At 42.8% G+C, this 14,525-nt stretch overlaps 1 protein-coding gene across 1 annotated transcript in view; it reads right to left on the bottom strand.

Annotated features, from left to right (window-relative positions):
• Positions 1-7,722, bottom strand: part of TMEM47 (transmembrane protein 47) — a 29,107-nt gene extending 21,385 nt beyond the window's left edge. Inside the window, exon 1 of the mRNA XM_059680225.1 lies at positions 7,200-7,722. Within this exon, the coding sequence (XP_059536208.1) occupies positions 7,200-7,425 (226 nt within the window). The 5' untranslated portion in view covers positions 7,426-7,722. The remainder of the gene's footprint in view (positions 1-7,199) is intronic.
• Positions 7,723-14,525: the final 6,803 nt, after the last annotated feature.

Below are 14,525 nucleotides of genomic sequence, written 5' to 3'. Positions count from 1 at the left end.
GGACTTCCACTCAGCCAGCGCCCCTGTGGTTCTGGGTGATGTCCGTTTTGTGTTTTAGTTTCACTTTTGAAGTAGTTGTTCAAAGCAGCAAACTCCGGCGTTAACCTATGCCGCCATCTTGGTTCTCCTGAAGACTCTAAATTCTATGTGAAATCAAATTTTGGATGATAATCTTATAAAAAGTAGATGTTGCCCTGGCCAGATGGGTGTATCCAGTACACCAAAAAGGTTGCAAGTTTCATTTCCAGTTGGGCACATACCTAGGTTGCAGGTTTGATCCTGGGTTGGGGCACATATGGGAGGGAGACAACAAATCAATGTGTCTCTCTCACACTGATGTTTCTCTCTCTCTTCCTCTATCTGAAATTAATAAACATACCCTTAGATGAGGATTTTTTTTTAAAAAGTGGACATCTATTTCCTGTGGAGTCCTTAACCTCTTCATCCAAAATTTCATACATGACAGTAGGCAACAATCCTTCAAGCAGCGAGACAGTTATCTGAAATATTACAGCAAATTTTGAAAACCGACCCTGCAAAAATACTACAGCTACAACTACAATCTCCCTATTGTGTCTTTAACATTGTACCTTGACTAATTTTTCTTAATATTTGCAATAAATTTGATTGGGCAGAATTGTTTTTAAAATCTTTCCTACTCCAAATGTGCTATGGTTCTTTGATTCAGTATATGGGTAGTTATTAGGCAAATAATTATGTTACTTATTCATTTTTTAAAAAGCAAACAAAAAACAACTCTACAACTCCAATACCTTTCAAGTGCTACAAGACCTGGCTCCTGTCTGGAATTTTAATGTTTTAGTATTTATTTACAAAACATCTCATCAGACTCACAAAACTTTTTTTTTAAAATATATTTTATTGATTTTTTACAGAGAGGAAGGGAGAGAGAGATAGCCAGAAACATCGATGAGAGAGAAACATTGATCAACTGCCTTCTGCACATCTCCTACTGGGGACATGCCCGCAAGCCTGGTGCACGCCCTTGACCGGAATCGAACCTGGGACCCTTCAGTCTGCAGGCCGACGCTCTATCCACTGAGCCAAACCGGTTTCAGCACTTTTTTTTTAATACTAAAATTTTATCATACAACATGAACTAGCAGGTTACAGTCCAGATTCTTAAGTCACTTTGAGCCTTGGTCATTTGAGACTAAATCAAAGATGACCTAAGGTTATACAGAGAGAAAAAGTTCTCTATTTGTGGACAGGTTAGGTTCTTGAGTTCATTTGATTCCAAATCCAAATTAACTGCCTACAAGTGAGCAATCATTAAAGCCATGTGTAGGTTCAGGGTAGTTTTCGACCTAGCCAAACATTATTTATATAATCTATTCAAAGTTCTTAAGAAAAGAAGCTATGCAGTTAGTTGTCTTTGTTCTTTGGAGGCAATAAAGTAAGAATGCAGATTTGTAGTTAGACTCCAGGATCAAAATATATGCTGTAAATGTGGCCCAAAAGCATCTCCTATCCTGCATGCTCTTCTATAATGTGACATTGTTGTCAAGACATCAAGAGGTGAAGTCTAACTGTCCTCCCCTGGAATCTGGGCTGGCCAGATGGCTCCTCTGTGATGTTCCAGGCTAGTTCAGACAGAGCCTGTTTCTCTTGGGACCCTGGCTCTGAACAAACACACTCATCCTGTAAGAAGTCCAATTACCCTGAGACCACCAAGCTAGAAAAGCCAGTCCCAGTTTAATCCAGTCTCCCAGCCATTCCCACCAAGGTGCCAAACCCAGGGAAACCATTTGGAAGACGATCCTGTAGTTCTAGATCTTTTCCTTCCCAGACATTCAAGTCATCCTCCGCTATGGTCCCAGACATTCTGGAGCAGAGACAAGCCATCCTCATTATGCCCTATCTGAATCCCTGACCCAAAGAAGTCATGAGCACAATAAAATAATTATTTTACACTACTAACTTTAGGTGTGGTTTGTTTCCCAGCATTTGTAACTAGAACACTATTGGAGAAATCCTGTCTCTACCACTGACTGAGAACTTTGTAAATTTACAAAAATCTCTGGTCTCTTCAAATAATATAGGAATAGCATTCACTACTGTGCAAGTTTATTGTGACCTTGGGAATACTTGAGATGTCTGGCCTGTAAGAGTACTGAATAAAAGGCAGCTTTTATTTCTGATCATGATCTATCTACCAAGAGTACTATTAAATGCTAGGTAATGCATATCAAAATTTAAACTTGAAACTAACAATGTTCTTCATTGTTTAATGCAAAGAAAATGTGCCCTTTAAGAGGGAAAAAGTCCTTAATTATTGAAAAAATCACCTTGGGTTTGTTTTTCTGAATATATACAATAAGGAAGAAACATAACCTTAATGAGCATGTACTTTTGTATATTTAATCGTCATAATAAACCATTTAAAGACATTAAGTTGTATGCGATCACGTGATTGGTAAGTGGCCAATTTCAGGGCATTTTGAAACCAAAGCCTCATGTACTCTTACAAGAGTACTCGACCCTCCTACAGGATCATGTTATAATTTGGCATAGTTCATATAGAAGTTTACTGTGGTATTGAGGTAATGTATTCAGGGACTTACTTTGAAGCACTGATAATCCTTTTCACTAACATATCTAGTAGCACTGGATGTGTATTATGGTCTGACTGAGTAGTCTTACTATTAAACAGAAACTTAAAAGAAATTCCTAAAGGGTACTCCTGACAGCAAGCTAAATCTATTGCTTAAGATATGTTTTTGATTGTTTTGAAATGTTTTATGAAAGGCCAGGCTTCTCACATACCCATCAAATCCCTTAGCTGACAAAGATGGTTCTAAATGGCTCCCTGGAGATTACAATCATTCTATAAATGTGAGCAAAAGAGGAATTATATCTGCCCACAAATTAAAATGTCCTTCGTAAAAGTCAATTTCAGGAACTTGAAAATCTTTTTTTTAATTTATCTTATTTTTCCTATCACCATTTAGTCCCTCTATGCCCTCTTCCACTTCCAACCCCCCCAATCACCTCACAGTCCATGTCCATGAGTTCTCTTTTTGCTTTTTTACTCAATCCCTCCATACCCACATCCTCCCAAATCTTAGGAGATATTAAAAGAAAATCATCATGAAGATCTCAACATATGTTATACTTGGTTTTCCATGGTTTATTACTTGAGAAAGTTTTGGTGCTAAGTGCTACTCTTTGCATAATTTTTCCATAAATCTGAGCTGTGTAGGTTAAAAAAAACCCCAAAGCATTTGTTCTGCTTATGTTCTTTTGCAGGAAGCTGGAAGAGGGTTTCACTGTTGTGACCTCCAGGGTTGCTGAGCTATTTGTAAACATGCATCAATATCAACTCATTTTAAGCAACAAACTGAACCTTCCCTGGAGTAAACTCCATTATGAGCTTTCCCAAAGAACTGTTGTCTTCCAATGAAGGTATGGACTTAAAATATGCACAGATGATATCTCTCTGAACTCAGAATCACTGTATCTCAGATTTTCTAAGGTTTGCAGGTGTTTAGGCATTTCAGTTTATCTTAAACTACCAGTAAAGATAAGTTTTCTGATGCCTTTTAAAGTGGATTTTTATACTACCATTTTAAAAAGTGAGCTACATATAAAAAGCCCTCTTAAAAGAACCTCTTGTCAACTGAAAATAATAATATTCACCTGTTATTAGCGTATGGTGCACTGTCATTTCAAAACTGCCGGTGACTCATGTTACAAATGCAGCTATTTTTAGGACAGAGCAGGAATGATGTTCACAATATTCCTTGAAAAGCCACTAACTATTTGATCAAGTATTTTGCAGATGGAAAAATGGATACACTTCTTATATCCCAAAATTACTCTCAGTAAAATGTGTTCATTTGGCCATCTGCGTGTCCTTGCTTTTTGCGTAGTCAACAAGTCACACAAACAACAAAACAATTTGCTTCACATGAAAGCTACATATTTATGAATCTTAAAAAAGAAATGTAAAACCACCCTAGAGGTTATACAGCACGTTTGATATCAAGTTCAGAGCAGCAGCACTCTTGCATACACTTCAGTAATCCTACTTACAGGTAGGATTCTCCTGTAATTGCTATTGCTGTGAAACCCTAACTATGTTCTTTAAAAAAGTTATTAAAACTAAATGTGACTAAGCAAAAGTCAAAACATAACTATCATTTAAAAATTAAGACTAAACATGAATTAAAAGGTTTTATTAAAAGCCCAAAATCGGTAGTGGGGAAAACTATCCTTAGAAAGAAATTCTATGGCCAGCAGCCATGTGAGTACTACTGATTCGAAACTTCCTAACAAGCATACTCTATTATTTCTTTGTTTGTTTGTTTCCACCGCAAATGGCAGCCAATTAGCCGCTTTCTCATTTGTGGAAAACTTAAATCTTAAAATGGACTGTCCTCCATACACTGAATTGGGACACAGGAGAAGAGCATTAGTGCTGATTGACACCGGGATTACTGGTTCCTACTAGAAGTGCTGACGCAACCTTCAATACACCAGGACACAAAAGGCATAGTTCTGCTTTGGCTTAGAATCATAAAGCAGGTTATAAGCAGCAAACGATGCATATTTGGTACCAAAATTAAAATGCAGCTTTAAAAATAATGGCCGAGGGGAAAGTTTCTGTAGAAATTGGGCCTAAGTAGGACAGATTGTCGTCAGTCGAAACATTCCTGAAATTTCCCTTCTGTATATACAAGCTGGCCTCTTCACGGCAGTTTTAATTCTAATTAAGACAAAGGTTTTTAATTAAGCCCTGAAGATCCTGGTGAAGGGCCTTCTGTAAAACTGTCCTTGCTGGTTCCTCCCGAGGTAATTCATTTTGAGAGACAATGAAGTGGATCTATTAAAATCTTTAGAGAAGACATTTCTCTCCCTGCTTTCTGCTACTCCACAAAGCAAACAGACTGAGAAAAGCTGCTGGCCCTTTGGAACATGCAAGAAAAGCACTGCTCATTTTAAATTCAAGCTTCCTCCTTCGTTTCAAAACACCAGTGGATACAGGCTTTAAGTCCCCAGAACATGGGAAGAAAACTGATTTTGTAAAGTGGGAGCTTGAGCAATTTTCCATATTGTTTCAATCCCCCCCCCCCACACACACACACATACACATACACACCACCTTGGGGAGACGAAAATGAACTGCTACTACATAAAGAAAGCCAACAACTTGTTTCAGATATCCTTAAAAATGCCACCTCTACTCCCCATCCCAAACCCCATTTGCTTATGAAGTATACTTTTTCTGGGATAAAAACTAGTTGGGAAGCAAAATAAAACTAAAGCTGATTTTCAGGAACCCAAACAGAAGTCAATGCTGGTGTATGAGTTTCAACATGAGGGCGGAATAACGGGTTGAGGGAAAACATCAGAAACTGTACCTGCCTCTGATTTCTATCTTGCCTAGTCCTATCATCACTACTTTTGCATTAAGCTCTGGTCTCCCTGCTTCCTGGCCTGGAGAGGGGAAAAGAGAAGATAATGAGTATGGAGGCAATTAAGGAGAGATTAGCCAACCCTGCATACTGCTCCACAAAATGAGCTGGCTTCTCCCCATACCCCGCATTCCTGGCCAAGAGAAAGGGATCCTGGCCTGAAAAGAAAATGGGACTTAAAGCTGGTTTCTCTAACCTAGCTGCAAAGTCTTTATACAACCAGGGGGCTATTATTTGAGGAGACAGTGGGAAAGGGGCAAAAGATTCACGTTGCTAAGGAGACACACTGAAGCTGGCATTCCTACATAAATTTCCATTTCTATTGAAGAGGAGAAAGAAAAGATATTTTCCCCAAAGTTTATTTGGATCCCCTGGTTACTGAAGAAAGGCATTTTACCGACTTATTTCATCTTTAGTTGTAAACAACCAACCCTGAAAGAATTAAAGGCCTAAATGTTGACCTCCTGCTGCCAACCAGTCCCCTCCACAGTGAATTAAGTAACAAAACCAAAACCCTTCAATGGAAATTTTGAGGAACTATCGAAGAAAAGGCCTTTTGTAAACAGAAAAATCAATTTTATGGCCCAAACTTAACCAAGTGAACTAATCTCTCTTATAACAAGAAACCAAAGACAAAAGTCAATCAGATTCTTGTGGCTGTTGTGTTATTTCAACTTTCTTGGAACTGGAAACGTTTCCAGCAAAGCTTTATAAATAGTCCCAAAGACATGAAACTGGCACGAAGGAATTTAATGAGTTTTTCAGGGGTGCGTTTAAGTGCATAAAATCACAGGCAGGTCCTCTCTCTCCATTCCCCTTTCTCTGTACCGACACCGGCTGAAGAATCAAGATTAGCAAGGAAAAGGGTTTGCAGCAAGAAATCAGAAGTTGGCAGATTTCTACTACGGGCGTTACTGGGGTACAGGGGAAGGCAACTGGGGGTCAAGGAGAGAGTAAAGCAGTAAAGCCCCCATGGGGTTGGTAGCCCGAGTAACTACCTTTGTCTCCAACCCCCATCTTTCCATTTGCAGCTTTCAGTGCTGGCTGAAAAGGGTACTAAGTCCCAGGCTTTTGTGAATAGTTCATGAAGAGAAAAGAAAGGAAGGTCTGGAGGAGAGGGGAGGTTCTTGGGCTGGGAGAGAAGAAAAGGCAACTCACAACCAAGGGCAGTGTCACCATAAAAGGAAGAGAAATTAAGCCTGTCCCTCTCCCAACTCTTCACATCCCCCCAAAATGTCAGGAAATAGAAAGTCCGAACCTAAACTTAGTGGGGAAAAGTCAGGTAAAGTGGAGACAAGGCAGAAACGCGGGCACCAAGAGGTAAACTCGGGCGGTTTCCCGCGAAGAGAGAGGAGGGAGAACAGAGCGAAGAAGACCGAGAGAGAACCCAGGGCATCCCGGTGGACTTGGGTCGGTTTTGCTTTTCCCTTTTCAAGGGGGGGGAGGAAACCACAGACACATGGTTCTCGCCTTAAGTGATAACAATGACCCCAAAGAGCATACATGTTACTCCAGAGCCCGAGGAATGACCACGGGAGGAGGGTGGAGGGCGCGGGACGTCGCATTGGGTTTGTGTGGCCACTAGGATCAGGGAGAGGGCAGGGGTGGACATCCGAGGGTGCGTGTAGGGGCCAGGATGGAGCGGGGCGGACAAGGGGAGGGGACACAGAAAGTGCGGGGCAGAGGCGGCGGCGGTCCGGGCAGTGGGGCGCGGGGCAGTACGGGGCGCTAGGAAGGGATCGTGGCGCGCCAGGCCCTTACCGCTGCTGAGCGTGGACTCGCAGTCCCAGTTGTCCAAGCTGGCGGGTTTCCGGCAGGACTCCCACAGGGACAGGTAGTACTGGTGGTCGGCCGTGACCCAGGCCGGGCTCAGTACGGCCCCCAGGTCCAGACACAGCGCCAGGAAGATGCACACCAGCCCGACCAGCTTCAGCGGGGTGAGCACCGACACACGCACCTCCTCCATGCCGCTGCCCGCCGAAGCCATGCCCCGGGCGCCGCAGTTAGCCGGCCCGCCGGAGGCGAAGACGCCAGGCGGGTCCGGAGGGCTGGGTTCCGGACCTTCCTCGAAGGGAAGCAGCGGCTCCGCGGGGCGCGGGAACTCGCTCCCTTGGGGCTCCGCGCCTCCCGCCGCCGCGAACTGGGGGTGCGGAAGTGGCCGGCCGAGGCGGAGGTCCTCAGCAGCCGCAGGGACGCCGATCCCACCGCGAGCCTTCGCCACCGAACCCGCGCCTCGATCTGCCCGCGCTCGCTGGGTGCCCGCTCCGCCCCGGCGCAGTCCCGCTAGCTCCGCCCCGGCCCCGCCCCGGTAGTGGGAGGCGGTGCCGAGTGGGGCGGGGCGGCGGCCCGCACTGGGGCGGTGTCAGGCTTTGGCTCTCAACTCCAGGCACCACTAGATGGAAGCTGGCGCCTGCCCCGCCCCTGTCCGATGCGTGCGGAGCGGGTCCCTATTCTCTGCCCCTGGCGCGCGCAGAGCGATTCCTCTTCCAGGCTTCCGCGCGCAGAACCAGCAGGAACCCCCCCTCCCTCCCGCCCCCACCAGCACCAGCTGCGCGGGGCAATTCCTCGATACAGCCTGGCCCCCTGGCCCCGCCCCTGGCCAAGAGGGCTCCAGGGTCGCCTAGCTTCCCATCCCCATCCCCCGCCATCACGTGGGTTTTCCTTTCTTAGCAAGTTGGGTGGGTCCTTTTCTAGAAGGCTTCAGCTGAGGAATCCTAGGTTTCCTGGGCTGTAGTCTTTGGACCAAGGAGAGGTCTCTCAGTGATCGAGCAAAGCCACCCCCCGCCCCCACTACCGCCCGTCAATTTCTTATCCTGGGGGATTTGGAGGAAGGAGGAGAAAGGTGATAACAGGTATTTTGTCCTCTCTTTTCAAACCCAGGAGGGACCCTGTCTCAGAGCCAGTAATCCCCCAGTTTTCCCTATTTCCTAACTTTCTCTCTAAAACTGCTGCTGCTTGTATTCTCGGGACTTGCTTTCTTTCACGCCCCCTATGAAGGGCGATTGCTCAGGGGATGCAGGCATTAAAATGGGATTGAAAGCTCCTGCAAAATGTGAAGTAAGCCTTGCTTGCTTACCTGCTGCTCTGTTCTTTGGTTTGGTATTGACTGAAACCGTTATTCTTTGGACTTTGGACAATTCCAAGTTGGATCTAAATCCCTCCCTGGGCATAAACCTGTTCTTGTACCCCTCAAGACTTAGCCCAGGGCCTGGCATAGAAAGAGTGTCATATCTTTAAGTGCTCAATCTACACCTATGTATTGAGCACCTACTGTTCTCTCCAGGCTAAGGATTCAGCCATATATGACCTTGCCCCTGTTCTTGAGGAAAGGCTCTATTTTCTTATCTATACCTGAGGAATAAACACCCCTTGGAATTGAATTTGTAACTCTGTAATTAACTAGGTCAGCTTGTGATTGGTGGGTCATCTGTCTTTTGCATCTCTTTGACTGTTTTCCATTTTTCCTGTAACAATTTGTTGAATAGTAGATCACTGGGGGTGGGGGTGTTCCCAGACCTTTCATCATCTGGAAAATTGGTAAGAAACCCCAAATAGTGGTTAAGATCTGAAGAAGGGAATAAATACCTTCTCTCTTTTCATGAAACACAGTCCTTGACACTCTAAGATTTCATAGTTTTTGTTAATAACCATTTCCTTCTAACCACATCTTTCCATGGGGCTGATCACATTTTGACCCAAGCAACATTTTGAATGTAAGAAACAATCAGTGTCAAGTGACTTGCGAATAAGAACCAACCCAAGGTGAAATAAAAAACCCATGGTTTTCTTATATTTGGAAATTAGAGAACTGGTAACTTTCCCCTACCTGCCAATCATGATATTTGTTGCCATTAATAAAGAATGCCTAGAGCACTTTGAGCTCCTTAACCTCTGACTTCTTGGCCTCCCAACCTCCCGAGGAGGAAGAAGCTTAAGTGCTTCTCCTTGAAAATGGTTCCTAGTGGAACACTGAAAATTTAAAAACCAAGATGATTAATAGGGATGACCAGGCTTGTGATGGTTTTCTTTTACCTGGATTTATGTTCATGGGCTTATAATGTACTTTTGAAAATAATGTTTAAGGAAATTTTTTGACTGTGCCCTCTAAGTTATAAATAAATATTTTTCGTCAAGTTCTACCACCTGCCCTTTAATAAATTCCATTTCTAGTCAGCTGATGTTTTTTTCTTTATCTTTGTTCCCTCTAATTTGGGCCTTCTTGCCATAGCCGGTGTGGCTCAATGGATAGAGTGTCAGCCTGGGGTCTGAAGGGTCACAGGTTTGATTCCTTTCAAGAATACTTACTTAGGTTGCAGGCTCCATCCCAGGCCCCAGTAGGGGCAGGTGTGGTGATGTGTCTCTCATATCAATGTTCCATCCTTTCCACTCTCTCTACAAATCAATGGGAAATAATATCCTCGGTTAGGATTTAAAAAATAAATAATTTTGGCTTTCTTCCTCCTCCACCCTCACTCTAGCCACCTCTGTACTTGTTTCACTTCATTTTTCTGGCTTGTTCTCAATGGCTTACTTGAGTGACTCCATCCTTCTTTGTACTACCTACAAACTTGTCTGTGTACTGTCTCCAAAATCAGAAAAATAAGCCATTTTAACAACAACAAAAAATTGTCCTAAAAATTTCCATTCTTCTGTAAATTGTTTCTAGAATTTGCACAACATAATATAGATTAGCTGTCCTTAATCCTAACTTTCAAAAAATGAAAAGCTCTCAAGACAAAAGTTTTTTTTTTCTTTTCATAAGTTTGTATCAAACCAATTTCAAATTTATCTGAGGCTATTTATTTATTTTTTATCCCACTTAGTGTGACTAAATAGCCACACACCCTGTTGGATGTTGTCTCACAATATGTGTACCATAGTATCCTTCAAAAATCTGAAAACATCTGAATTCCTTAAAACAACTGACCCCAAATTTTGGAGATAAGAGATTGTGGACCTGCATTCATGCTAAAGATGGAAAAAGTAGGGGGCATTTCAACAATTACTAAACATTGAATGAAAACCTACAAAACATTATCTGGCTGGAAGTGGACTGGGAGGTGACAAATAAGATGTGTGTGTGTATGTGTGTGTGTGTGTGTGTGTGTGTGTGTGTGTGTGTGTGTGAAAGGTAGAAATAAGGATTGAAATAGACCCATATCTGAGAAATAGTAAGGGAAAAAGAGTTCCTAGCTCAAGATAATGTATTTGAGATCTCTTAGAAACAATGACTCTGTTGGCCCTGCACTATAGTGTCACACAAAGGCCAGAGACCCCCTTTTCACCTGAGCCTAACATTAGGGCAGCATGTCACAACAGTCACCCTTATCCATGGACCTCCAGGTATCAAAGGCTAGGGGCCCTAAATCTATCCCACAGTATAAGAGCTCCATGAAATTGAAAATTTGAGTCACAGAACACTGATGTGTGAATCTATGAGTTGTGCAGCTAAGGACAGGCAGGAAGGAGTCATTCCCTAGACCAGCCGTGGGCAAACTATGGCCCGCGGGCCGGATTCGGCCCGTTTGAAATGAATAAAACTAAAAAAAAAAAAAAGACCATACCCTTTTATGTAATGATGTTTACTTTGAATTTATATCAGTTCACACAAACACTCCATCCATGCTTTTGTTCCGGCCCTCCGGTCCAGTTTAAGAACCCATTGTGGCCCTCGAGTCAAAAAGTTTGCCCACCCCTGCCCTAGACCCTGTAGTAAAGGAAGAAATCAGTCCTATGCTTGAATCAATCAAGCCAGAAAATGGGGCAGCGATATGAAAGGTGAGGTTGGATGGAAGTGACTGGAAAACTCATCAGAAAAGTACAAATGTGTCATGATGGGACATAGAGGGCATAGAGGAGATGGGGAGGGGAAGCATGTTCCAGACTGTGAAGGTCTCTTAAGAGAATAAAGAGGAGTAAATGCCATGCTGTCTGCTCACAGTCTGTCAGCAAGGGCACCATCTCTACATTTGCTTAGCAGTTGAGATGTATGACTACTAAAGTTCAGTGGTTTGGGAAAAATCAGAGGGGACTTATTCAGTTAGGGACTAAACAGGGATAATTTACTGTTTTCAGGAATGAGCCAAGCAATCTCATACATTATTCAAGTCACCAATCTTGTCATTGTCACAGCAGCCTCTGGTCAATGTCAATCTTCTACCCATTATTTAGATACACAGTGGGAAGGTTTCTTTAGTTATTCTGAATCCAGGTCACCATCCATATAGAGAAGGTTCCCTCCCTCACGGACAAGCCATTTTGTTTTGCTCTTTGAGTCCTGCTTTTCTTCCCAGATCCTAGAAAGGTCTTCCTACACTGCAGACTTTCAGCACTGGGATGGCATCAGACACACACTGGTTAAAACTGTCTACTCTTGGAGAGGAAGAAATAAGAATGGATGGGAAAACATTGATGAAATAATCATTAAAAGATTATAAATATCCATCAACTTTTTTTCAATGTAACAGATAAGGTTGGTAAAATACATTATAAGTTAGAAACAAAGAATACTTCAGTGGTTTGCTCTCTTTATTCCATTTTTGAGGTCTATGCTAGAAAGATTCTGATGAGAGCGAAACCATGCTATAATGAGGCTTGCCTGCTATTTATGATAATCATGTCCAAGAGAGATCCAGGTTATGGTATATTGGGTATTGCATTATTGAGATTTCTTGTTGCATTGCTCTTGGCTTAGAAATATCACAAATAATTGTGACTGATATTTGCTATTTCTGCTTTTTTTTTTTTTAAGAAAAAAAAAGAACATTGATGAAAATAAAGACTCCCACCTTCAAAAAACTAAATACAATCATTTCCTAATGTGTTTTCCAATTTAAAAATGTATGATATTATTGAATCAGTTACATTTAAGTCAGTAGTAGCACATTCACGATTCACATTATGTGTTGATATTTTGACTTCAAGGTAATTGTTTCACAGTAGTACCTATAATTTACTCGCCCACAAAGAAAGAAAATAAATCATAAAAGTGAAAACACAAGAGGTCAGTGGAGTTGAAGGATGATTAGTTTTAAATAAATATGTTTATTGTAATGAAAGAAGTATGAATTAGATGCCCGGGAGGTAGGAATACAGGGGAAATTAGAATATTCCCAGTGGGACTAAATTTAAGTGCCTTTTCCATCTTTTTCAAGCCTCTATTTCCTTAATAACAGTCACTTATAGGATCAGATCTTCCTTCATATTTATATTTTATTTGTATTCACTTACAGCTTTGTGGAGTATAAGCATTTCAAGCACCTCATGACTACATTTAAATTTTTCATTTCTTTGTTTCTACAATTATAAATTGAAGCTTTTGGTTACTCTGAAGCAAGTGAACACCTACCAACATATTCTCATCCTGACAGCATTTCAGTTATCCTTGATAACCATCAGCATGATACATCATTTCTACATCTCTCCTGGTGTGCGCCACAGTTGAGGGTTGATTTGAAATGGGGGCGGGGAGGGGGGGAGAGGGAAGCCTGAGAAATGGTTAACGTGAATAACTGATTTGTTTGGTAGGGTGAGCAGGTTTACCTTATGCTTGGAACTTGAAGCTGATTAGTATTAAATCATGACTTAGCTGTTCACTTCAACACAAGCCAAGGGAAGTTAGAGCAGAGATTGAATCATGGCCATCAGGAATCACTATGGATAATTGTTCGCCCTTTCCGTCACTCTTTTTGGAGCTCATTAGGTAAGCCTCCTCTGTTACTTTTGATTTTACTCTAAAGCCATCTTTGTTCACTTCTTGGTGAGTTTTCAAAGAGACTTTTACCCTTGGACATTTGAATGAAGACAATTGTGACTAGGCAGAAAAATTCTGATAAATGCCTGCATAGAACACCCTGCCCCCACCCCCTTGCCAAATTAGACAGCAATATGGTCAGTTTCTCATCTCAAAAATAGTTTCATCCAAGATGATTGGCACTGTTGTAATCTCTCCCACGTGTTCATTTTTTGTAATATAGACAGTCTCAAACTGTGGCTGGAAGCCCTTCCCAGTGTTCTCCTGATAGGGACTATGCCTGCAGTGTAAGAAAGTTCTCTTTCATTAGCAAGTGTGGGCCCCTCCTTTCTTTGTGGCCTGAAGGATTCACATTATCAATGGGGAAAAGTGAACCCCAAATTTATACATCTCAAATATAGGGATGGCTCAAAGTTAATTGAAGGAAAGGCTAACATTTTTAAAAAGGATTAAGTAGAAAGGGTACCTGGAGCAATTTATACTCACACTTCCAAGGAAAAGAATGCAGTTAAGCAATTTCTCTCTGGAATTTCCAAAAGGTGGTCTTAAATGTCAGCAATGCTAGGGAACTGAGGCTAGTGGAAAAATGATCCTCTTAGGAACTGTATTTCAATGTAGCTCTCACCTCTAGATTTCACCTTTTAAAATTTGTCTGTAAAGTGAGCCAGTAGTATTGTATGATTTGTCAGCAGTCTGTCAAATTTGAATGTCAGCTAATTTAGGTCCAAACAAATAAAGGTGGAAATAACAGAACGATATGAAGATCAGTGTTGTTTGTCATTCCCTGAATCTATTTCTTTCAACTTTTTCTTAGCCTACTGTTTCACACGCCCCCCATAGATTACAATCCTATATAATAAAGAGGTAATATGCAAATTGACTGTCACTCTGCCACAAAGATAGCGGTGCCCACAGAGGAGGCAGGCTTTCCATTCACACAAGATGGCTGCACCCACAGTGGAGGCTGAGTTCCCATAATGAGCCTTAACAAGTAATCAGCAGGGACCTGAGGTTGCACCCCGCCCCCCATGGGGCTTGACAGGGGACCTCAGGCCATGCTCCCTGCCCAGCAGGGCTTGACAGAGGACTTGAGGCCAGGCCCCCTGCCCCAGCGCCAGGCCAGGGGACCTCAGGCCATGCCCCTGACCCAGCGCCAGGCCGGGGGACCTCAGGCCGCATACTCTGCCTGGCAGGGCTTGACAGGGGAACTCAGGCTGTGCCCCCCACCCCGGCACCAGGCCATGGGATGTGAGGCCGGGCCCCCTGCCCCGACACCAGGCTGGGGGACCTGAGGCCATGCCCCCCACCCAGCAGTGCTTGACGGAGGACCTCAA

The sequence above is a fragment of the Myotis daubentonii genome, chromosome X (assembly GCF_963259705.1).
Source record: "Myotis daubentonii chromosome X, mMyoDau2.1, whole genome shotgun sequence".
Taxonomy (NCBI): domain Eukaryota; kingdom Metazoa; phylum Chordata; class Mammalia; order Chiroptera; family Vespertilionidae; genus Myotis; species Myotis daubentonii.
The sequence above is the reverse complement of the archived record's forward strand: the minus strand, read 5'-3'. Positions and strand labels throughout refer to the sequence as shown.